Genomic DNA, 25,475 nt, shown 5'->3' with positions numbered 1-25,475 from the left:
AAAAATGAATGAATTCTTGATGCACACAACATGGATGAATCTCCAAATAATAATCCTCAGTGAAAAATAAAAAATATACACATATCTTGATTCCATTTATATATAATTTAATTATATCTACATATAATTCTAGAAAACACAAACTAATCTATAGGAACAAAGCAGATCTGGGGACAAGAGAAGCGGCCAGAGGAATTTTCAAAGAGCACAAGAAAATTTATGGAGGTGGTGGATATATTTATCTTGAATGCAGTTGTTCCATGGATGTATACAGATGTAGAATTTTACCAAATTATATGCTTAAAATAAGTCATTGCTTTTTTAACTCTATGAGTACACAGTGCCACAATGCTGGTTGCTGGAGGTTAAATGATGCATGATGTCATAACTTACAACTAAATAGAATGTGTGCTCATGTATTCTTTTGTTTTAAAATTTTGTTGTACTTTTCAATATGATATTCACATATTCACATATAACCAGAAGTATACTAGAGCAGGATTGTACCAGCTTACAGGAGCTAATTGTGCACATCTGTTCCCAACTTCGTGTTTAGAAATGTCATGGTGATAGCTTGAACTCAGCCACAGTGCAAGTATTTATACCACAGAAATTGGCAAATTGTATGGTTGTGTACTGCTGAACCTGAAGCAGGACTCACCCTGAAAGAAGAAATAGGGGAAGACCCTCTGGGACTGCCCCAAACCACCCTACAATGGGGCCAGTTGAGATTCCAAAGAAAGAAGCACTAAATGCCAGAGTGATTAAAATAAAAGCATTTATTAGGGGAGGTTATATACAGAGAGCTGCGTCTACCTTGTAACAGACAGGTGGCAAGAAGTTCACCTATGTATGTCTGCACCTATGGCAACTGCTTTACAGATTATATATGGTTAACTAACAAAGGTAGTTAAGTGCCAAGGGCTTGCCCACTAGTACTAGGAAGACATCTCATTATGTGCTCTTTTCTCAAAACAAGATGTGCCCAGGACAGGCTGTGCTCAAGGTTATAACAGCAAAAGCTCAGCATGCTTCCAGGGTGTTATGGGAAGGGATGTCTAAGGAGGGCAGGGGCAAGATCAAGCCCTCGTCAGGTAGGACATGCTTATGTATCACACATGCTACTACAAATCAGGGTGGTTGTTTTTCAGACAGTTGATTGTTAACCATTTACCAGCTGACTACTAGCTAAAACCTACATAAACAAAAGCTCACTGGAGTCCTTAATTTTTTATTTTTTTTTTAACAAGACACTATGTATATGAGAATGAATAATGCCATTAAGGAATCCTTAATTTTTAATAGTGCAAAAGGATGCTGAGACCCAACAATTTGAGGACAACTGAAGTACAGGATTGACAATGAAGGGAAAGACTTGTCTTTATGGAACTAGAAAGTGTTTCTAGAGAGAAAAGCAGACAGAAAAAGATGAGATTTTCAGACACTCATCTTTTGTAAGGATTCATACTTCAGTTGCCTTCACCAACTGCTGTCACTGCCATTCTGCCATAGGGCTCACTTTTCCCTCCAGCCCAGGAGAGTCTGGAGTTGAATCATTAGTTCCTTCTTGAACTTACAGAGCCCAAATAGCTATGAGGGATGGGGCTGCCACCTTCTTGGATCTATTATCTTGTTTCCCCCATAGCCATGCATGGACCAAAAAAAATAAAAATTAACTATTAAGGTACTGCTTGATAAAAGAGTAGCACCAGACAATGTTTTCTAGGTAATGGGTTCCAAAACCAGCAAGTGTGGTAAGAGGTTCATGACACAAATATTTATGAATCAGCCACCAAAATACCAATCTGATACTTTTACCAACAACTCTGAGGCAACTGAAGTATGGAAGAAGCTTTAGAGAATCCACCCTTTCCTTCTGTTCTTCAATGCACACTTAAATATGATATGGAGAATATAAATGAGCTACTCCATCATCTCAACTGAGAGCTTCCAGCAGGGAAATGGATAAAATTTAAAAACAAACAACAACAACAACAAAAAAAACCACACACTTCCATTAAATAAATCAGTAGCAAGTTGACTGTGTTACAGAATCCTATCTTCCTGTTTCATGACAAATCAGAAATATACACTTTAGGGCTTCTTTGTCTCCACTGCATAGAGGTCTGATCGCTTCTGGCTAAATATGGGAATTTGCTGGCGTATTTCAGCCAGCTTCTTCAGGTCTGCAAAAACAACAAAGTCATTATTAATGAGATGCAATTCCTCACTAACTAAGGGTACTTCTTCTCCACACACTATACAAACAATGGGAATCTAGACCTTGACCAGATGCAGACAGCCTAGCACTAGCCCTAGAGTCATTTCAAACCAAACCAAGAAAAAAAGCCGACCAGGCCCTAGAACATCTTTGAGGATAACGGAGTATGAGAGTAAAGGAGTCTCTAGGGTGACAGGGGCTTCACAGTTATGGGCAGTGGCCTCAGAGCAATGGAGACACCAAGGAACACATATCAATCTGTGTGTGTGTGTGTGTGTGTGCGTGTGTGTGCGTGTATTCATACAGATGTACTGAGCCAAGGGCAAGTCTTACCTATGTCTGAATATACGATCGTTTCTTCAGTGCCAGCTTTGGCTAGGACCTCACCCCTGAAAAAAATTCAGGGAAGAATGAGTGGACTCACTAATGTTTGCTGATGTTCAAGTATTTCCTCCCCACCTTACAGCCAAAGGAAAAGAATCTGCGATTAAACAAGAAGGCAGCATTATAAAATCCCTCGTTCTTCCATTTAATAAGCTTTGTGACCCAGTTGCAAACCACTTGCAGTTTCTATTTCTTAATCTATAAAATGGAAATAAAAGCTCTGTGAGAATTTAGTGAGAAAATGGAGTATGTTTTATAAACTGCAAACTACTAGGAAATGATAGTTATTCTGTTTTATAAACACAGAGAATAAGGCTGCCTATAACCAACAGAAAAGTCCATCCTCTTGAGTGCATTTTAGTGAAATTCCTTAAAAGAACACTGTGGATCTCCATCTTCGATGCCTCCCAGGGCTGCTACCCTGCCCTGGAAATGGTGGGCCTGTGAACCCTGGATCGCTAAGTCAACTGATTTCACTTTCAGATTTGAGGGAAAGATTTTTTTTAATGTAATTTTATTGCGATATAATCACATAATATATAATCATTCAAAGTGTACAATCAGTTGTTCACAGTATCGTCATATAGTTGTGCTTTCATCATCACAATCAAACTTTGAACATTTTCATTACTCCAAAAAATAAGACAAAAATTAAAATAAAAAAAGAATATCCAAAACATCCCATTCCCCTCCTCCTGCCATTGTTCATTTACTTTTTTAAATACAGTTTAATTGAAATACACACACCCTATAGGCATCCACAGTGCACAATTATTCAAAGCACCACCATACAGCTAGCTGCACGTTCATCACCAGAATCAACCTTTGAACCTCTCCCTCACTCCAAAACAAAAATAAAAGCAAAAAAGAACCCCAAACTCTTTGCATCCCCTCCATCCCACTCTATCCTTCATCCAATTTCTGTCCCCAGTCCTCCACTCATCCATCCATATACCGGACAGAGAGTGCAAGCCACAAGGCCTTCACAGTCAAACAGTCACACTATGCAATCTACATAGTTATGCAATCGTCTCCAAGAATCAAGGTCACTGGGTCGCAGTTCAACAGCTTCAGGTACCTCCCTCTAGCCATTCCAACACACCAAAGACTAAAAGGCATACATAGTGCATAAGAATACATACAAAAGGCATACATAGCTCATAAGAATACCTGACCCTCTCCCACCCAGAGTGACCTCTCGACTCTACCCAAAATCTCCCAGCCACTGGAACCCCATTCTGTCTCATCTCTCTTCCCCACCTCAGTTAAGAAGACCCTCTCAATCCCACAGTAATGGATCCAGGCTCATCTCCAAGAGTCATCTCCCACATTGTCCGGGAGATTCACAACCCCCAGGAGTCACGTCCCACTCAGGTGGAGTGGGGAATGAGTTCACCTGCTGAGTGGGCTTAGTGAGAGATGAGGCCACATCTGAGCAACAAAGAGGCTCTCTGGGGGGGACTCCCAGGCACAACCATAAGTGGGCTCAGCCTCTCCCCAGCAGCAACCAGCCCCACAGGGGAAAGCACCCCAATTGAGGGCTCAGACCATCAAACTGGCAGTTGAGGGAAAGATTTTAACCCATGGGGTCTAGGTAGAAGTGGTAAGGGAACCTGACCTTGACAGGGACCCCACATTAGGAAACTGCAACACCCCTTCATAAATCCAGGGGAAGGCTAATTTGGAAAACTATTTCTATCACTTAGTCTTTTGGCCCAGAGAGGAAGTATAAATACATATCTCATGAAATGAAATTTCTCCAAAGCACAAAACAAAGTAATCTGGCATAATAATCTGACACAGTAACTGGTTCAGTTTACCAAATAGCTAGAAAGAGATTTTTGGCACAAATGAGTTACAAACACCATTATTAATACATTTTACTAAATCCTTATTACTTTCGATTTCTTCTCCATTTGCTTTGGCATTCAAAGACCAATTTATATCAACCCCAGGCAATTACCTAAATGTCAGTATAAGTCAGAGAGACCTCAAAATTCCACAGATGGAATTTTGAAAAGGAATAAATAAAGGTAACAACATTGTGTCAGATGTAGCCAGCTTGGTCAGTAATAAATCATCATGAGAATTAGCTGTGGAGCAGGAATGCCCAAGAAATGGGGGCCAGGAAGCCTATTGCTAACATTTGGTTGGAGGGACTTGAATCAAGTCTAAGAAAGTTGAAGCCATCTTAATCCTTCCAGTCTTCCAACACCTCCCTTCCCCTACACCTTAATGCACAGGAGGATCACTGAGACTCTGTCTCTAGTCATAATTCCAAGGCCTTCCCCTACCACACACACTAAGCTTTGTGTTCTGTAAAGTGAAAAGAGAACCTTTGGGTTCCCACAGTGATATTCAATCATTCTTGGTCTTGTTACTGGTATATTTATCCTGGAATTATAGAAATACATATCAATCTATGTGTGTGTGTATTCATACTGATGTATGAGAAGTAGTGTGGCATAAATCGAAGTTCTGATGTCAAAATTCCTGGATCCAAATACCAGTTCTAGTCACTTTATCTTTGTGAACCTCAATTCTAACATCTATAAATGGAGCTTAATAAGAAGCCCCTGAGAGTTCAAACTGAGAAAATGTATTTGAAAGTGCTATGTAAACTGTAAAAATGCAGACCGTAATATTCGGTTTTTCAAGTATGATTGTATGTGAATCTGGGTAGACTTATGTGCTGGTTGCACTGAGTAATAAAATGTCTCTTTCGCAGGGGACAGGTTCATAGTTTGCCTTCAGTGAACCCATCCTCCCACTCCTCTACTCATTGAGCAAAGTCCTCACCCTAGAGAATTCATTCCTGCCCTCTGACCAGTCACCCAGCCTACATTTTAACCAAAGGCCAAGAGTATGGAAGTCTTTTTTAGTAAAACCACCCATCTGGAGGGAGGATCTACGATGGCAGCATAGAGAGGAGTGGAACCAGTTAGTCTCCCTGGAACAACTAATAAACAACCAGGAACAACTAGTAAATAATCCAGAATAACTGTGGGGGAACAAACGTGACCATCCACTCATCATATACCAACCTGAATTGGGAGGAATGCCCAAAACTGCAGCATAAAATCTGTAAGTAAAAACTGCGGATCCAAGCTGGGAGCCCCCTCCCTCACAGCCCAAGCTGCAAAGCCTCATGGTGCTAGAGAGAAGCTCTCTCCCAGCAAGCAAATATAGCTCAGTTGAGTTCCAACTGGGATTTTAATTAACAAGCGTGGACTGCTCACTACAAGCTATGAATCCCCAACAAGCAGACAGAGGCTTTGGGTGACGACTGACCTTGGAGACCCGAGGGTGGATGTGGACTGGCCTTGAAGGGGGCTTTCTGTCCCTGTTTTGGCTCAGAGCAGAAACCCATAGCCATTTTCAGTTCCCAGCTCTCTAACCCAGACAAGGGTGGAGATAGTGCAGGCAGAGTCTATTCAAATGCTAATGACCTCTCCCTAGGGACTCTATCTTCTCTAAGAGGAAAGGGGTGGGACTCAGCTCTACTACCCACCTTCCATTCAAACCAGACTCCAGAGCCTGGGGGAAAACAGCCACGGGCCACGCCTCTTACACCAGTCTAGAATTATAGGCTGACAGGCACCACCCACTGGGCAGAAAAGCACAATGACCTGAGGCATCACAGGGAGTACCAATTTTCTAAGACACACCCTCAGGGAAACCAGATACTGAATAGTTCTTCCTTCTGGGACCTGAGCCCATTCTCATCTGGGAAAACCTGACTGGGGTAACCAAGGAAACCATGCCTAGACAACAGAAGACTATAACCTACACTAAGAAAAATGAAGTTATGGCCCAGTCAAAGGAACAAACTTACACTTCAACTGAGATACAGGAATTGAAACAACTAATAATAAGTCAATTCAAAAAGTTTAGGGAAGATATGGCAAAAGAGATGAACCATATAATGAAAACACTGGGTGTACATAAGGTAGAAATTGAAAGTTCGAAAAACCAACTGGCAGAATCTATGGAAATGAAAGGCACAATACAAGAGATGGAAGACATGATGGAAACATGCAACAACAGATCTCAAGAGGCAGAAGAAAACACTCAGGAACTGGAGAACAAGGCACCTGAAAGCCTACACACAAAAGAACAGGTAGAGAAAAGAATGGAAAAATATGAGCAATGTCTCCGGGAACTTAATGACAAAATGAAAAGCAAGAATGTACGTGTCATTGGTGTCCCAGAAAAAGAAGAGAAGGGAAAAGGGGCAGAAGCAATAATAGAGGAAATAATCAATGAAAATTTCCCATCTCTTATGAAAGACATAAAATTATGGATCCAAGAAGCACAGCATACCACAAACAGAATAGAGCTGAATAGGCCTATGCCAAGATACTTAATAATCAGATTACTAAACGTCAAAGATAAAGAGAGAATCCTGAAAGTAGCAAGAGAAAAGCGAACCATCACATACAAAGGACGCTTGATAAGATTATGTGCAGATTTCTCAATAGAAACCATGGAGGCAAGAAGGAAGTGGGGTGATACATTTAAGATACTCAAAGAGAAAAACCACTGACCAAGAATCCTATATCTGGCAAAAGTATCCTTCAAATATGAGGGAGAGCTTAAAATATTCTCTGACAAACAATGACAGAGCTTGTGAACAAGATACCTGCTCTACAGGAAACATTAAAGGAAACACTGCAAACAGGAAAAGGAAGGAGTGAGAGGTTTGGAAAACAATTTTGGAAGATAGTAGCACAGCAATATAAGTACACTGAACAGAGATGACTGTGAGTATGGTTAAAAGAGGAAGGTTGGAACCATGTGGGACACCAGAACAAAAGACAAAGGATAAAGACTGGGACTGTGTAACTCAGGGAAACCTAGGGTGCTCAACAATTGTAATAAAAGGTACAAATATGTTTCTGCATGAGGTAGAACAAATGAATGTCAACATTGCAAGGTGTTAAAAATAGGGTGGGATTGGGGGGGAAATACAGTCAATGCAAACTAGAGATTATAATTTACAGAAACATTGTATTATGCTTCCTTTAATATAACAAAGGCAATATACTACAGCTAAATGCATATTGGTGAGGTGGGGAATAGGGGAAGGGTATGGGACTCCTGGCATTGGTGATGTTGTCTGACTCCTTATTCTGCTTTAGGTTAATACTATCTTTCCTTTTGTTGCATTCTAGCTGTTGAGTTTTGTTTTGTTTTTTGTTTTGTTTTTCTCTCTCTCTCTTTTCTTTTGTCTCTCTGCCTTCTTTGACTCTTCCTCCTTTGTGGAAGAAATGGAGATGTCCTTATATAGATAGTGGCAATGGTACTGAATACATAAATACGTGACTATACAGGGAACCAACGACTGTTTACTTAGCACAGAATGTATGGTGTGTGAACAAAACCATTTTAAAATAAATGGGTTGATGAAGAAACCTTAAGGACACTATATTGAGTGAAATAAGACAGACACATTAAGGCAAATATTGCAGGGTCTCACTGATACAAACTAATTATAATATGTAAACTCATAGACATGAAATACATGTTACCAGGATATAGAACGAGGCTAAAGAATGGGGAGCGGTTGCTTATTATGAGTAGAATGTTCAACTAGGGTGAACTTAAATATTTAGAAATAGACGGGTGATGGTAGCATGTTGTGAGAATAACTAACACTGCTAAAAGATGTGTAAAGGTGGTGGAAAGGGTAAGCTCGGAGTCACATATGTCACCAGAAGGAAAGCTGGAGGTTAAAAGATGGGAATGTATAAAACAGTGAACCTTGTGGTGGACAATGTCTGTGATTAACTATACGAATATTAGAAATCTCTCTCACGAACTAGAACACATGTATGACACTATAACTAGAAGTTAACAATAGAGAGGCATATAGGAAAAAACATATACCTATTGTAAACTATATACTACAGTTAGTATATGTTAACATTCTTTCACCAACAGTAACAAATGTACTATACCAAAACTATGAATCAATAATGGAGGGGGGCGTGGTTAGGGGTATGGGAGGATTTGAGGTTCCTTCTTTTTTTGTCTTTATTTCTTTTCTGCAGTAATGAAAATGTTGTAAAAATTGAAAAAAAAATTAATTGTGTTGAAGGATGCACAGCTGTATGATGGTACAGTGTGCAACTGATTGTATACTTTGGATCTTTGGATAACTGAATGGTATGTGAACAAGCTCTCTCTCTCTCTCTATATATATATATATATATTTATATATATTTATATAAATTTAAAAAAAACAAAAAAACCACCCATCTGCCACCACTGCCTTTTTCCTCTAGATGATCCAAGTCTGATAGACAGTGAAAGTCAGAAGAGGGCTAAGGCCAAGCACTCACTCAGGAGAGCAGAGTGATTTCTTTCTGTATTAACCACATTTTCTAGCTTCTGCATATTGATATGTTAACATCTATAGGTGCCCCATTGTGCCCAAGCCCCACCTTTACATTTATTACTCTTAGATAATTCTGATCCCAGTGTGGGGGCACTACTTTCAAATACAGCCAGCCAATCCCACTCTGGGGTGCCCCTGCCCAACCCTTGCTTGGTTCCCACAGAAACCATAATAGATTTTCTCAGTCCCACTTGCTCTCTCTGCCTTGTGCCTGATGCTGGTGTTTCCCCATGTGGCCCTGGATGGTGTACTATCTTCTTCCCAAGTAACTGTGAGTATAATAAATCTTTCAAACTCTTCCAGTGTCTGTCTCTTAATCTATGTCTGGCCCTACCATACCTCACACAAGGTAATATGCACAAAACACAACCTCGCATGGTTTCCAAGCGGACAAATTAAGAGTTTCTCTCACAGAGAAGCAGAAAACTGGTAGGTAGGACATGTGGGAAAATAGGAGTGGGGTATGGAGGCAGGTTGGTCAGGAATCAGGCAACTCCTTTGCCCATATGCCACCCCCTAGTGAACCTGTCTGCACTTAGCCACACTCACCAGGGGTCCACGACAGTGCTGTGTCCCCAGGCAACATAGGAGGCTTGGAGATCCCGGGCAGGAGAGGCTGTGGCCACATACACCTGATTATCAACAGCCCTGAAATCAATGGAAGGAAAAGAAGAAAATCATACATTACAGATTTATCAGCACTTGTCAATCCCAAGTATACTGAACCTTCTTTTAAAAAACAGAACAGGACAGGCTGGATTAGATGTGGGAGGAAACAAAAGCTTGGTACCCTCTCTTCAAAGAGTATCTTACATATAAGCCAAGGTTCTCAACAGGGGGTGATTTTACTCACCAGGGGACATTTGGCAAGGTCTGGAGAACTTTTTGACTGTCATGACTAGGGGATTACTACTAAGAGCTAGTGGATAGAGCCAAGCTGCTGCTACACATCCTACAATGCACTGGACAACTCCCCAAAACAAATTATCTAGTCCAAAATGTCAACAGAGCTGCTGCTGAGCAACACAGGTGTTAAGTCAACATGTACTATGGAAAAGAGCAGAGCTTCTCTGGTTAAAGCAGGTCAAGGTGGCCAGGGAGGTCAGACTGGCAATTCTTGGGCAATATAGCTTGGCGGGCCACACAGCCATTCCAAGCCACAATGTTGGTGCAGTCCCACCACCTCAAATTAGGTAATTTCAGGTGGCAGTTCAGATACACTAACCCACCTCACCTGGGAGCCCTCTGCATTCAATCAACAGGCCCAGGCCAGGTCATCCCAGCACCTCCCAAGGTTTTCTTACTTTTGACAAGACTCTACATTTACTAATACTCATGGTATCACATTCCCCTACCCCATCTTCCACCCTGAAGCCAGCCAACCACCACTACTTTCTCCTCTGATAAAAATTACCATTATTACTAGATGTGAGAATAGTGGCTACCTCTGGATGAAGAGAGGAGATACTGACCGGAAAGGGGGAAGAAGGAAAATTCTGGGGACTAGAAATGTTCTATATGTTAATGTTGGTGGTAAGCGAATAATTATGTAAAAATTCATTGAGCTCTATACTTAACATTAGTGCACTTTTCTGTACATTATACCTCAAAAAAAATTTAATGAAAAAAATACCATCATCTTTGACCTTCAGCATTCCATGATTTTTCAAACACTTTAAAGACACACACACACAGTCACACTCCTTTTCTCTTCCATATTACTTCCTTCCACCCCTATCTGCCCTTCACCATCCCTCAGCCTTATGGGGACTAAGGAAACAGCTACTGTGATATGCCAAAGATACTTGTACAAAACCCTGGATTTATAGGTTAGAAGAACAAGACCTTATGATAGTTTCTTAGCAGAGCAGCACCAGGTCTAGCAGGGTGGTGTGGAGGAAGGGGAAGGATAAATACCCTAATCTGAGCAGCAGAGTCAGCTGGGTGAAGACCACAAATCTCTCCCTATGGCTGCCAGGCTAATGTAACCCCTATGTTTTCCTTGGCTTCTGGGGCTTTGAACAAATAAGCTCCATGGCTTTCAATTTCTCTTGGGAACTGTCTCAGAGACACCAATCCATATCTAATCAATGAAAAATGAAATCACTGCCCACTTGATGCACTCAATGATCTTGGAAATGGAAAAAGCATATCCCCAAATCCATGAAGTTGGTGCTGCGGCTTCTGAAGAAGGTGCTCAGCAACAGATTCCCTCCCAATAGATGCATCCTTTCTAACTGCATTTGGATACAGGGGCATCGTGAGGCACGGCGGTATATCAGGAAGGTTGGTATTTCCACTAAACTGGAAATCTTTCCACAAAGAATAAACACAGAGATGCTTGAAGATATGGTTCCTTTCTTACCGTCCTCGCTGAAGCAACTCCCAGTGAGCTGGTCCAGTGGTCAAATTAAAAGCTCCAGGATACATCAACAGCTGGCAGCCTCGGGGTAAGAAAGGCCAAACAACAGTGTGGATCCAGATGAACAACCAACCACTCCAGTCCCTCCCTTAGATCCTTACCCTGTTGGGACCAAAGTCAGTTTTTCCCAAGCCAAAAGATATCAGCCAAATCAGACAATAACAGCAGCATTAATATATGGCTTTGAATTCCTTTAGACACACACATACAGACACACAAGAAAAGTGGTATCAATGACAGAAATCATGTGACTACCCTAAAGATAGTGGAGAAGAACTGTCATTCAAATTTTTCTTAGAACCATATGGTTAGCTCGCATGGTCAAGGCCCATGTTTTGTAATTCTTTTCAACGGAAGTTAGGGGCAGAGTAGGTGTGCTAATGCTTACTGATAAGATTCAACAGAGACTTGCAGCCCCAGAGCCCATGCAATGACACCTTCTGCTGACCAGGCTGTGAGACCATTTGTACCCACTTCTCTTCTTTAAGTGACAGGTGACTTGGAAGTAGTAGTCTAATGTTCTACTGGTATAGTGACTTAGAGCTATGTACCCCAGAAAAATATGTTCTTAAACTTAATCCATTCCTATGGGTGTGAGTCCATTGTAAATAAGACCTTTTGATGAGGTTACTTCAGTTAGGGTATGGCCTAGGCCAATCAGGATGGGTCTTAATCCTACTACTGGAGTCTTTTTATAAGCAGAATGAAATTCAGACATAAAGAGAAAGCCACAGGGGTAGCAAATAGAATCCAGGAGAGACTGCCATGTGCATTGCCATGTGACAGAAAAGCCCAGGACCAAGGATCGCCGGTAGCCAGCCCCAGATTGCCACAGTCTTCTGGGAGAAAGCATCGCCTTGATGATGCCTTGACTTTGGACCTCTCCTAGCCTCAAAATTGTGAGCTAATAAATTCTTTTTGTTTAAATCAACCCACTGCATGGTAACTGCTTCAGCAGCCAGGAAACTAAAACAAGTGGTCTAGTAGTTTAGTTGAGTTCTTGCTCCTTAATCCTCACTCCAATCCTATACGGAAACTAAAGAACCACTGCCCTAGAGATTAAATGATTTACCTAGCTATCATACCAATTAAGGAAAAGACTAGGAACCAGACTCTTATCTTTTAACTTGACTCGGTACTCTTCCAGGCCATCAGCTCCCCTCTCCTTGCCTGGACCAAAATATAACTGACAATATTTCTACTGCTCCCCAATGTCTGGGGCTACTGGGTGGTGAAATCCATGAGACTACAGACTATTTATTTCTACCGGGCTCCAAGTAACTCTTTTCAAACACAGTAGCAGTAAAGGCTCAAAGAGTAGAGCAGACACTTAAGAGCATGGCTCCTGCCTTAGCTGTGTTAAATCACAACTCTGAAAATCCCAATTATCCATATGCAACAAAAATGAGAAAAGCCAGATGGTGGTAGAGAGTCTGGGGGTGGGGAGATTAAGGCTCCTGCCCCAGCCTTTTGGCCTAACGGCTCCCTTTACCCTAACAGAGACCAGCCCAGAAGCAAACCTCATAACAAAACTGTAGTGCTTCCTCACCTCTCTGTGCGTAGATTTGTGCGAGTTCTGCAAAGCGTATGTCGTAGCAGATGCCCAGGCCCACTCTGCAGTAAGCTGTTTTCCAAACAGAATATGCACAAATGAAAAGTTAACCTGCAGCATGGTGGAGCAAGGTAGAACCTCCATGACTTACTCATCACAAAACACAGACAGAAATAAATTAATGTAGGACCTGTAGATGGAGACTACTGATAAGCTCATTCCTGTTTGAACTTCTCCCCAGAAAGATACCATTTATGCCAGGAGAGTAGAAATGAGAAATTAATTTTAACTCAATGTTTATTATCTAAGTGGGAGGTGTTCAATCATGGCCTATTTGGTACATTTTGGAAGCTTTCAGACTAATAGGATGCTGTGACCAAATGGAGGAATAAATTCATGTCAAATCCTTAGTTCTCCATTCAGCCTGAACTTTCCAAATCTCTGACCATTCTCTATCCTTCTCACTTCTAGTCTTGCAGTCAGGTTAAGTGGAGAAGTTGGGAAGGGATATAAGAGAAAAAGAAAGGAATACCTGATCCTCTTCTATGGGGATTGCTACAAGAGGCAAACTTATCTGGCACGTACGAGTATCAAATGTGGAGAAACTATCACCGGGACTCAATGTCTGAGATTCTTGAAACTGAATTTTCCCAGGAACATCAATGTCAAACAGATGGATCTGCATCACAAATAATAGCTTTGGTTACTGATTTTCCAGCAGGGCTCATGGTAATAATAGCAGACATCTATTGCTCCATGGCAGACAAGGCAGTTGCTCTAAGACCAACTATACAAAGGGTGCCCCCAACCTCCCCACAACCCACCCCACAAGCTGGCTGCCATCTTATCAAAATGAATTCTACCACAAGAAACTGAAAAAGTTGCAGTAAGCTTTACAACACCTCTTTTCTAGGTAGTGGGCAAATAAATGCCAGGTTTCCCATGGGACGCAGAGAAGTAATTAATGTGTGGTTTTTTTACTCAGTACAAATGCTAGATGATTTCTCAGAATCTGAGAAATATCTGGAAGTGATAAATCTCAAGCAGACACTGGCTGAAGAGGTTGAAAGTGGGTGAGGATTTAAAAATAGATAAAAATTTTTAATCCAAATCCAGTAATGCATAAAAAGCATAATACAAATTGGATTTATTTAAGGAAAGCAAGTATGATGTAACATTAGAAAATTAATTGATATAATTCATCACCTACACAAAATATGGTCTCATTTAAGTAAGATATACTTCTTTTATAATTGCCTAATTATCTGTACCTGTGCTATTTGGTTGTGTGTACGTGTGTGTGCATGTGTATTTGTAATTGTGTGTGTGTTATAATGAGCATTTTGGAAAACTTCTTTATCCATTCATGATTTAAAAAACAAAACAAAACAAAAACACTCTTCTAGGAAGGGAATTTCCTTAATTTGATAAAGAGTAACTGCAAAAAGCCTCAAACAAACATCATACTTCATTGTGAAATATTGAAAGCCTTCCATCTGAGATGGGAAACAAGTCAAGAAAACCTGCCATTCGACATTGTACTGGAGGCCCTAAACAGAACAAGGCAAAGAAAGGAATGAAAAGTATAAGAATTAGAAAGAAAAAAATGAAAACCATCATTCTCAGATGATGTAGTTGTGTACCTAGAAACTCCCAAAAACTCTCCAGATAAATTATTAGAATTAATGAGAGTTTAGCAAGGTTGCTATAATAAAAGGTCAATATTTTAAAAAGTAATCAGTACTTCTATATACTGGCAAGAAACAGAAAATGAAAGAGCATTAAAAAATAACACTTAGGAATAAATGTAAGAAAAGATATGCAAGACTCTACTTAGAAAACTATCTTAAAAATTAAGAGGAATTACAGAAAGCCTAAACAAATGAAGGAATATTTACCACATACATGGACTGGAAAACTCAATACTGAAATGATGTGCTTCAAAGAGCTGAATTAACTAGACCAATGTGGGTTCCTCTTCCAGAGTAGCTCCTATCAGACCAACTGCCCCACAGATAACTATGAACTCTGGACATATTAAAAAACACAACTATTTAAAAGCACTAGAGAGTGACCAAAATCAGGCAAAAACTGAAGGGGGTCAACACTTGAAAGAAGGAACTAGCACTGGGTGAGTTTCCCATTTGTTTACTGTTCTTGGCCTGAGAGAATGTACCAGTTGGTGCCATGGGTGCTGGTAAAAACTACCAGCAATCTCACTGGCTTGAAGATTCAGAGGAGAGTTTCACAGCAACTGGGAAATAAAGGGGAAAATTCTGAAAAGGAGAGAGTCAAAAAGGCAAGAGTCCTAAATTATGCATATAAAATCTGTTCAACTCTCAGGCTGACCACTGAGTTAGACATGAGTAGGGCAAACCACAAGCAACCCAGCTAAGGCTAACCAACTGAACAGAGCAGCTAAAGCTGCTGCCCACCACACAAAGCTGCAGTCCACCTTACAAAGGAGACGGAGTTTGGTTTTTGAGTACAGTCAAGTTTATAACCTGCTAAAACAAACAAACAAACAAAAATCCACTTTTCATAGGGATACCATAGAATCTAGAGTATCTACAACATACAGTCCAATATATAATCCAAAATTACTAGTCAAAGAAACAGGAAACTGTTACCGATCCTCCAAAGATGATCTATAGAGACACACCCCACCATGACTCAGATGTGATAATTACCAGCAGTGATTGAAAATAAGCTAAAGGGCATAAAGAAAAAAATGCTCTTAATGAATAAACAAGTATTAAATCTCAGTAGAGAAATAAAAACTGTAAAAAAGAACCAAATGGAAACTTTAGAACTGAAAAATGCAATAACAGAAATTTTTTTTTTTAAACTTTCACACTTTGGATTATAGGAAATTGGACAAGACAGAAGAAAGAATCAGTGAAGTTGGAGATAGAGCAACAGACATTGTCCAATCTAAAGAATATAGAGAAAAAGAGAATGGAGGAAAAAACCAACAGAGTTTCAGGGACCTGTGGAACAATATCAAAAGGTATAATATATTTGTATTGGAGTCCCATAAGAGGAAAAAATGGGATAGAAAAAGATATTTAACAAAATAATGTCCCCAGATTTCCCAAATATGGGGGAAGATGTCAATTAACAGATTTAAGAAGTACCAAGCAGGATAAATGCAAAGAAAACCACATCCGGACACATCATAGTCAAAATGCTGAAAAGCAAAGATAATAAGCAGGCAGAGAAAAACAACAAATTACACACAGGGGAACAACAAAACAAATTACTACTGACTTCTTATCAGAAAAAAGTGAAGCTAGAGGACTACTCAACATCCTCTAAACTGCTATGGAAAAAAAGAAAACTGTCAACTCACAATTCTATATCCAGCCCAAATATCTTTCAACAATGAAGGCAAAATAAACAAAATAATAATAAACAAAAACTAAAAGAATTCATAGCTGGTAGACTCTTACTTAAGAAAAGCTCAAGGAGGTCCTTCTGTCTGATACCAGATAGAAACTAAGATCTTCAGGAAGGAAAGAAAAACATCAGAAATGGTAACATTTGGATAAATATAAAAGACTACTTTTTCCTCTTAATTTCTTTAAAATACACATAACTAATCAAATAAAAAAAAATATTGCTTTGGGGATTGTGATCAGTAGGTTCTTGTGTCAACTTGGCCAGGTGATGGTTAAAGTGTATGTATTACAATATTTATGACAATATAGCACAAAGAATGAGGTTAGGAAACGGACTTAAATGGATGCAGGTTCTTACATTTTACATGAAACAGCACAGTATTAACTCTAAGTAGACTATGACACGTTAAGGAAATATATATTGCAATCCCTACATCAACAGCAGAAAAGATAATTAAAAGAAACATTACTGAAAAATCTATAAATTATATTGGATATTAAATTAGATAAATTAAAACACAATTCTAAAAAATATTCAATTATCCCAATAGAATGCAGAAAAGAGGAACAGAGGGAAAAAAACAGTAAAATGTCTGTAGACCTCAGTTCGACCTTATCAAAAATTACATTAAACAGAAAAGGACTAACCCTTCCAATTAAACGGCAGCGATTGTCAGAATGAATAAAAAAGCAACACCCAACTATATGCTGTCTACAAGAGAACCATTTTAAATATAAAGACACCAACAGGTGGAAAATACAAGACTAGAAAAAGATGTACAACGCAATTAGGAAGCATAAGAAACCTGGAGTGATTATACTAATATCAAAGATAAAATAGACTTCAAGATAAAGCATATTGCAATAAATAAATAGAAACATTTCATGATGATAAAATGATTAACTCATCAGGGAGACTTAACAATCCTAAATGTATATGCATTTAAAACGACAAAGATATCGACTCTCCCCAAATTTATTTCAATGCAATCCTTATCAAAATTCCTGTAGGTTTTTCCCTTGCAGAATTTGAAAGGCTGAATCTAAAATTTATGTAAACATGCCAACAGCCAAGAACACTCACCTGTGACAACCAGCCAAATGCCTAATATGTATACAATATGATGAGAAGAAGTCAACAACTTCACAGTGAATTCTCAAGAGGCAATGAAACTTAATTCCCTACTTACCTTTCTGTACTTTACCAACAAAGTTCCATCAGGCCCAAACACAGCACAGGTGTTATATAATTTCCCAGCATCCTCTTCAGGAATGGAACCTTTCATTGAGGAGAGAAACACAAGGGCACACGAAACATTCTGAATAAAGCAGTTCTTTTGTGATAAATGGATAAAGACTCGATAAATTGTCACTTGTGTCCAACAGTAAAGTTTACTATGTTCTAAGGGTTATTTAATCATGGTTTTTCTTGAATATGATGTTCTAGAGATAAACTCCAGAGTGCAGATGAAATATAAGTAAGATGCCAAAGACAGCTTTAAAAAATAACCAAACTCTTCCTGAAATTTAACCTTGTTCTTGAGCAACAATTAATCTGTAACACTAGAGCAAAATGGGGAATTTCCTGTTGCTCAACTTAAATTTGCCAGGTCCTACAAAAGAGCTATATCACAAAAGGCCTTGAAATGGGAATGCTAAGACATAGGTCTCTCCATCACTTGAATGTAGCTCCTGTGGTTTCATCTCTATGCTTCTTGCTTTGCCTTCATTTCTCCCCCTTACTCATTTCTAATCCTTAGTATATCATAATGTAGAAATAATTTTTGCTTGCTATATTTATTGAATAGTTTCACTGTGCTTATTTTTTATTTAAGTAAATAGAACACTTCAAAATTTATTTCAAAACCACATAAATAAAGCTACTTTCATGTATGTGGCCTCTCTACCAAAAAACAAAAACAAAAACAAAACAGTCCTACCCTGTATTAATATAATGAAAGACACTCAGACGTGATTTCTCTTTTCCACATTTCCACCACTAAAGCAAAAGTTCAGTTGACATTTGCCCATGTAATGCCTCTCCTTCTCCAGGAAAAATAATAATATTATCCTGGTACATGTTCTTCTACAACATTTACCATGCCTTTACATACAAACCCACATATAAAAATATATAGCCTTCTTTTGGGTGTGGGATTCAAGTGAATGGGGAAAACCCAGTTTTCAATATGAACCTATCATACTAAATTTGCTTTTTTTTACTTCACAGTATTTCTTAAGATCTTTTCACATTACTAGATATCAATCTGTCTCATTCTTTTTAATGGCTAAATCATGTTCCAGAGTTTAAATGTAAAAACAAAAATCATCCAGATGTTTTTAATGCATAGGCCATTATTCCTTTGGGGCAAGAAATTACCTCCAATGAGATATACGCTGCACTCCTTTGCTACTTCAGAAAGCTTCTGTGTGGATTCACCAGGAATTTTCTCTGCATACTCAGGAAAATATTTTGTGCCATATGGAGAATTAAAGCATTCCTGTATAATGTTGGCAGAGAAAAAGGGGGAAAAAACACACAAACACCCAATCCATTTTAAAGTTCTCTTTAAGAAGACATAGCTGCTTCCTCCAGCTCCACTTTCACTTAAAGAAGTAAAATACAGCTAATAAGAAAAACTTTGACACCCCAGAGCTAAAGAGTCAATGGCCACAGACAGGACTCAACAGCTCAGGTGGAACTAAAGGAGGAAGTTACATGTGCATTACCAGATCATGGTCACACTAGCAAACAGCAGACCTGCCTCTGCCTCGCATCTACAGGAGATCAACTAGATCAACCTCGGGCACCTAGCATCCAGTCAGGCTTACTTACCTGACTTTGGGTGTTAGGATGAATTCATGGGCTCAAAATTATAGTTATTAACCATGTAAAGCACAAAGCCTTGTGTTTGAAAAAAACATATAACCTCTGAAAGCCACAGATGTTAAGATGTTTCCTCATCTATAAAATGAGCTGTTTCTAAGTTCCCTTCCAGAGCTATCATTCTGATTCTATGAAGTCTCTCACCCTGCCTCAGCTGTATCTGTCTTCAACAGCTCTGTGATATTTGAGAAAAAAGGCAGCAGAATTAGGATCTAATTCATTCATTTCCCACTTATTGAGACTTTCTGTGTACCAGACACTGTGCTGGAAAACTCAAGCCCAAGGATTTCCAGCTTATACAGATACATGCTAGATAATCTGTGAAGCGGACCTATACAAAATTCAAGTGCTTTGACTCCTGGGCTTTATACTCTAAGCCCCAGCAACATAAACCAGCAAGAGACTATGATCAGGGCACAAGTATAGGCCAGTCCCCTGACTGAAGCTACAGGAAAATTGGATTACCATTAAGATCCCCAGCTGCTTTTTAAAGATTCCTGCTCACTGACCACATTTGTGAGGGACTAGAGCCTAACTAAAATACTAGGTGTTCCTGAAAATTCTCCAGTCAATAGACAAGGTTTGTACAAAGGGCTGCCTGCTCCCCATAACAGAAGAGGGAGTTTGGGAGGGGAGGAGATGTCTCGAAAAGTTCCACCCACTGATCCTCATCAAGCCTCTGGAGCAGATGCCAGCAGACACATGTCCTGACATCAGCAGTAACTCTCTCTGGGATTAACCTTGCACTGTCTAACAAACAAATGTTGTGCAACCTTCTGCTGGTTCTGCTTTAAAAGAAATCATTTAAGAAAGAGATGCAGAATCCTAGTGGCTTTAAGATGCCACAGACTCCCCAAATGTCCCTAATCAATTTTCAGTCTTTTGTTGTTGGAGACTTAGTGTTAAAACCAATATGTCCTGGTCCTATAAAGACTTAATCATATAGGAACAAAGGTAAGTACCCAAGGCACTGAGTATTTTAGCTTCAGGTAAGTCCCTCAACCTACTGGGACTTTGGTTTCTGCATCAGAGTAGATGATCCTAAAGTTAAAGGCCTGTAACCATGGTGACACATCCTATCACAAAGACCATTTCTAGGGTCATCTTCCAGACAAACATGGAACGACCTAGGCTCCCAAGGACCTGGCTGGACCTCAGGTCACAAGCAGACAACCAGAGATAGCAAACTCTATTCTGCTGGGTCTACAGTTTCCAGAAAGGGATGGTTTCCCCCATACTTACTGGCAGTGAAACTATTTTGGCTCCTTGCATTGCGGCCTTGCGGACAAGGCCACAAGCTCGAGTGAGGTTATCTGATTTGATGGAAGAAACTTGAAGCTGAATGAGGGCCAAGCGGAAAGCTGAGAACAAGTATAAAAGAAAACAGTTATCAATGGAAGAACAGACAGTTCGAGAACATGGAATTCCATCTCAAGGAATTTTCTGCAGACCACGCTCCAGACAACCAAAAAATAATCTGAGAAGGAAAATACGGGAGAATGGAAAAACTGACAAATCTGGAACAATCTAGAACTGATTTCTGCAACAAATCAATGACATGAAAAAAAGAGAGGGAGCTTATGAGGCTCAATAACCAAAGGTAATATACGAACTTTATTTGAATCCTGATTTGAAAAAAAAACAAGTATAAAAAGACATTTTTAAAGATCATATTACCTATTAGACTTATTAAGGAATTATTACTTTGTTGAAAGCAAAAACGATATACATAACAACAAAATGTCTGAATTTCTTATATGGTTATAAAACAGTATGTTTGGAATCTTACATGGTTATAAAACAGTATGTTTGTAAAGTTCAAAAGGAAAAAGAAAAGAAGGGTTAGATGAAGCAAATATGGAAAATCTTGTTAATGTTGAATCTGGGTGATGGGTATATGGGAGATTATTGTACTATTATTGTCTCTACTTTTATGCATGTTTGAAGTTTTTCATAATAAATAAATTAAATGAAAAAAAAAAAAAAAAACAGTTATCAGAAGATCCAACTGCTGAATTCAGACAGAGCAGTGGGCTTCCCCCCACCCCACCCCCACACCCTCAATTTTGCACCCCTGGGGATATCTGGCAGTGTCTGGAGATATTTTTGATTGTCATAACTGATATAGTGCCACTGGCATCGAATGGATGGAGGCCAGAGCTGCTGTCAAACATCCTACAGTGCACAGGGCAGCCTTCCCACAAGAAAGAATAATCCAATCCGAATGTCAATAGCGTTAAGGCTGAGAAACTGAGAGAGAGATTAACATCCATAGGCAAAGCCCCATGCCAGACACAAGAATCTGAAGTGAAGTTGGCAGGGCCAGCTTCTTACTGTGTAGAGTGAGGAATGAAATGAGAACATGACTTGAATACTGATTCTATTTCTTACTATTTGAACTTGGGTCTCCCATCCTGTCCCGATCTAGAGACTGAGCACATCTCAGCACAGAAGCTGCAATCCCTAGGAAGTGGCCCACCCACCATGAAGTGGAGCAGCAGGCCCACGGAGTGAGGAGGTTCCCTGGGACATGGTGCACTGGTCCAGTAGACAGCCCAGCAGCTGGCAGGAGCCAGAGTCTGGCAACAGGTGGGCAGTACCGGTGCAGAGTCACAGGGTGGGGGTCCCAGGCACCTGTGAAGATCCGTACTCATCCCATGAATATCCTTGTGTCCAAGAGAGCACAACACACAATAGCAAATAAAAAACACCATGACTGGTTGAGAGAGAAACTGTGTAAGGAAAAGTTGACAGCAGTTTTTTCCTGCTTTCTGTGCAAGGGACTCCTCATTTTCAGTGTAGACCACGCTCCACAAATTATGTATACGGCCAGGCCAACAAGATCTGAATCTTAGCCTTGGGGTGAAGAGGTTGGGTCCTCCTCCAAGTTTATTCCTTTCTTAAGGTAGGAGCTACACCCTACATTTGCTATTCCTATGTTCTTTGGAGCTTTCTTTTAACTCTTAAGAGTAATCACCTTTTATTGGTTAATAATTTTTTATATTAAATTTTCCCTGTTCATATTACTGGTGTGGTTTCTGTGTCCTGCCTGGATCCTGACTGATAAACAGTTTCTGCTCACGATCTGATGGGGAGGCTGCAGTGAAGGATCCAAAGCACGGTGTAACCCATGAAGGTCTATAAAACTTCAGGACTTAGTAGTGGCCCGCCCTAACTCACCAACCCTCCCCTACTTTCAGAGTCTAAAAACCCCACCATTCGAGAGCTAACTCTGGGTGTCTCCTGCAACAGTGCAAACATCCCCAGAAGAGGCACAATGGCAGACTTTGGCCTTGGATGAAGGCATGTTTGGCTCAGGGTTACCCATAAAAGTAGGGTAACTCAGATGTCTCATATCCTTGGTCTTTCCTAAATATAGTGAGAGGAGCTAAATGTAACCCTGAATGCAGTTAAACAGTTTCAGAATCTAGACGAAAACAAGGGAACCTCAAACAGGAAACAAAAGCTGGGATTACTCTGGGGTAAGCAGATACCTTGAGCCTGTCACCAGAACATCACACAGACCCATTAAAGGTCTCCACTGTAATTTAGAAGCTGGGTTATCTCTGCTTCTGAGGGACCAGAAGATGAAGTCCACCATGGTTATGATGAAGGCTCCCCTCCACCCCTCCCACCCAGAGGGTCACCTGTCCTGACATTCTTGGACATCTTGGGACTGCCTGATGCCCCACTTCACAGAGGTGCTGCAGCAGGGAAATTCTGTCACTGGGGAGTTTCTCAATACCCAGGATGAGATATTGGTCACTTTATCTCCTCATCTGGAAGATGAAGATACAATGGCTTTTAAGGTCCCTGGGTGCCTTAATATTCATTGTAATGTCACAATGAAGGGCTTACCAAGGGAAAAAGAATAAAGTGCCTTATGTGAAGAGAACAAGATGGAAAAAACATTTAAGGAATATGCCAGGTCCTTTACACATACAAATGTCCTTGAGTTATCATTTACCATTTTATAGATGAGATAACAAGAGGCTTGGATGGGGGAAAGTGGCACAAACTATTGAACAAAGTAAGTGGCACAGCAACAAACCAAGCAAAAATCTAGAAAGCAGGATAGAGAGGTATAAACCCCTTGACACCTTTTTAATTTGTTCTGTGCACATGTGCTGGAGGGTAGGGGATATCATATAACTTGAAAACTCCTCAAGGGATCCAGATCTATTCCATCCTCAATCCCCACTATCGAGAACCACAGTCATATCTGTCAGCCTCTGTCATGCCCTGCCTCTTCCAAGTGCCAGCCACACCCCTAGGGGTGTGTGTAAAGGGACTTCTATATCCCGATTCTGAACATTCAGCCGCCAACTTGCACTGCTCTGGCAGTTTGAAATGGAAAGCAAAGAGCACTTTCACACACCTCATCTCATGGGAGCCTCACAAGACCTCAGCAGGGGCAGTTTATTTTCATTTTATAGGTCAGGAAACTGAGGTCCAAAAAGATTAAATGACTTGCTGACATCCTATGGGAAGCTACTGGCTGAGCCATTCAGGTCTCCAGGCTCCTCGTCAAGGGTATTCCATTGCTCCATGTAAAGGAATCTGGCCTGGGGGCATACACAGCTAGAAATGCACCCCGAGGCCCTTGAAAGATAAAAAAGACTGATTAGGGAAGGGGATGGGCACATAACTTGTAATACCTAACCAGAAAGCTCAATGTCCAGACGCAGAAACAACACCCCTAGTTTTCTGCTTGAAGACAGGAGGTTATTCTCCAGTGGGTGTGAAGGGCATAGTGCAATGTGTGGCAAATTATCCAGTCCTCTTACCACACAGCCCAAATTAAAGAAAGCAGGTGTTTCTTTTTCACGTGACAAGGCTCAAAACAATTAGGGCTGACACGTTTGCGAAACCCAAGCGCAAAAATCAATCTAAGGTAAAGAGAGTGAAAGAAACCTCGTCGGACAGCTCGGCTTCTAATGCAAAACCTAACAGCTTTCAAGAATCCCATAAGGCAGAACAATTACCTGAAGACTTAACTGTGCGTGCAGAGTCCCGGACCTGCTCCCAGGCTCTCTGCTGCTTTGGGTTGGAGATAGGGTGCGGAAACTGCATTTTTAACAAGCAACTCTCCCGCGCAGATTTTGGGACAGGTGGCTCTGGAACTCACCCAGAAACACTGCCTTACCGGATGCGAGAGGATCCCAATGGAGCAAGGGACGGGCCCTTCTGGCCCCGAGGCGGCGCGCCTGGCTTGAGGCCTGACCCCCTTCCGAAAGACTGGAACCCTCGAGAGTGCTCCGCGGCGCCCCCTCTCCGGCCTTCTCCCCGCCTCGCTCACCTGCCGGGACACTCCCGCCAACCCCGCGTTCCCAAACCCCAACCCCGCGGCACCCGACTGAGGAAAGGCCGCGAGCGCGGCGTATGCACCGGCGATGCCGAGGGGCTGAGCCGACGAGAGCCTCCGCCGGCACCGTACCCGAAGCCTCCCCGCCACCAAAGCTCGCGCCGCCGCGCCAGGACGTGCTACTTACTGGCCATGGCTCTCCCGGGAAGTACCTTCCACCTCGCCCACTGAGCAGAGGACGCCAAGCGAGCTAGAGCGGCGCCGCGAGGGGCGGAGCCCCGTGACTGAGACTCCGCCCCCTCCCCGCCTCCGGACGGACCGACTGCCAATAAGAGGGTGTCTCCATTCTGCGTGGCTCAAGTATCTATTAACCGCCGGCTGTTTGCGTTAGGATGGACCAACGCGAAACGGCTTATTATACCACGGTGGGGAAATAGGAATGCCCTAAAAGGCAAAGGGGCAAAGAGGCGACGTCCTAAGTCAAGGTGGTGTGCTGGCAGATGTTTAACAACCGGACTCTGTCTGGTTTGTAGCTTTGCCGTCTTCTGCAGAACAACTGATCTTGCTCGTTAGATCACCCGCGTAGCCAGGGTAAAACCAAATGCTGATTGGCTTGGGCTGTCTGAATAAGTCGCTGTGACAAAGGTGATGGACCTGTCCTGGTTGGTTAGGCCTGCAAGGCGTCAGTGAGAAGTGACCACAAGGCGGCTACGCTATGAGGAGGGGGAAAATGGATACTGAGAATCAAATACAATGTCCTCAACAACAAATCAGTCCTCTAATATGCTGAAATGGTTGATAATATTCTAGGGATTTTTGCTGTTGGAGTTAGTTCAGATTGTGTAGTTGGGGCACTCACAAATCTGGGTTCGTCGCTGGGCGTGGCCAATGAAAGTCACACCG

The 25,475-nt window shown here is 41.1% G+C and overlaps 1 protein-coding gene across 2 annotated transcripts; it reads right to left on the bottom strand.

Annotated features, from left to right (window-relative positions):
- Nucleotides 1-761: 761 nt before the first annotated feature.
- On the bottom strand, nucleotides 762-24,961 carry NIT2 (nitrilase family member 2). 2 transcript variants are annotated; one of them, XM_037834507.1, is made up of 10 exons: nucleotides 24,760-24,961; nucleotides 20,510-20,628; nucleotides 18,761-18,881; nucleotides 17,571-17,659; nucleotides 13,565-13,658; nucleotides 12,977-13,051; nucleotides 11,371-11,449; nucleotides 9,555-9,653; nucleotides 2,555-2,610; nucleotides 762-2,186 (listed from the first exon to the last, which is right to left on the bottom strand). In XM_037834507.1, exons 1-10 carry the CDS (start codon nucleotides 24,764-24,766, stop codon nucleotides 2,095-2,097), a joined length of 831 nt encoding a protein of 276 aa, XP_037690435.1. In that variant the 5' UTR covers nucleotides 24,767-24,961; the 3' UTR covers nucleotides 762-2,094. The 2 variants fall into 2 exon arrangements, with proteins under 2 accessions (XP_037690435.1, XP_037690425.1); XM_037834497.1 differs by lacking the exon at nucleotides 24,760-24,961 and adding an exon at nucleotides 24,253-24,557.
- Nucleotides 24,962-25,475: the final 514 nt, after the last annotated feature.

Source organism: Choloepus didactylus, chromosome 1 (genome assembly GCF_015220235.1).
Source record: "Choloepus didactylus isolate mChoDid1 chromosome 1, mChoDid1.pri, whole genome shotgun sequence".
NCBI classification, from domain to species: domain Eukaryota; kingdom Metazoa; phylum Chordata; class Mammalia; order Pilosa; family Megalonychidae; genus Choloepus; species Choloepus didactylus.
Note: the sequence above shows the minus strand (reverse complement) of the source record. Positions and strands in the feature narration are given on the sequence as shown.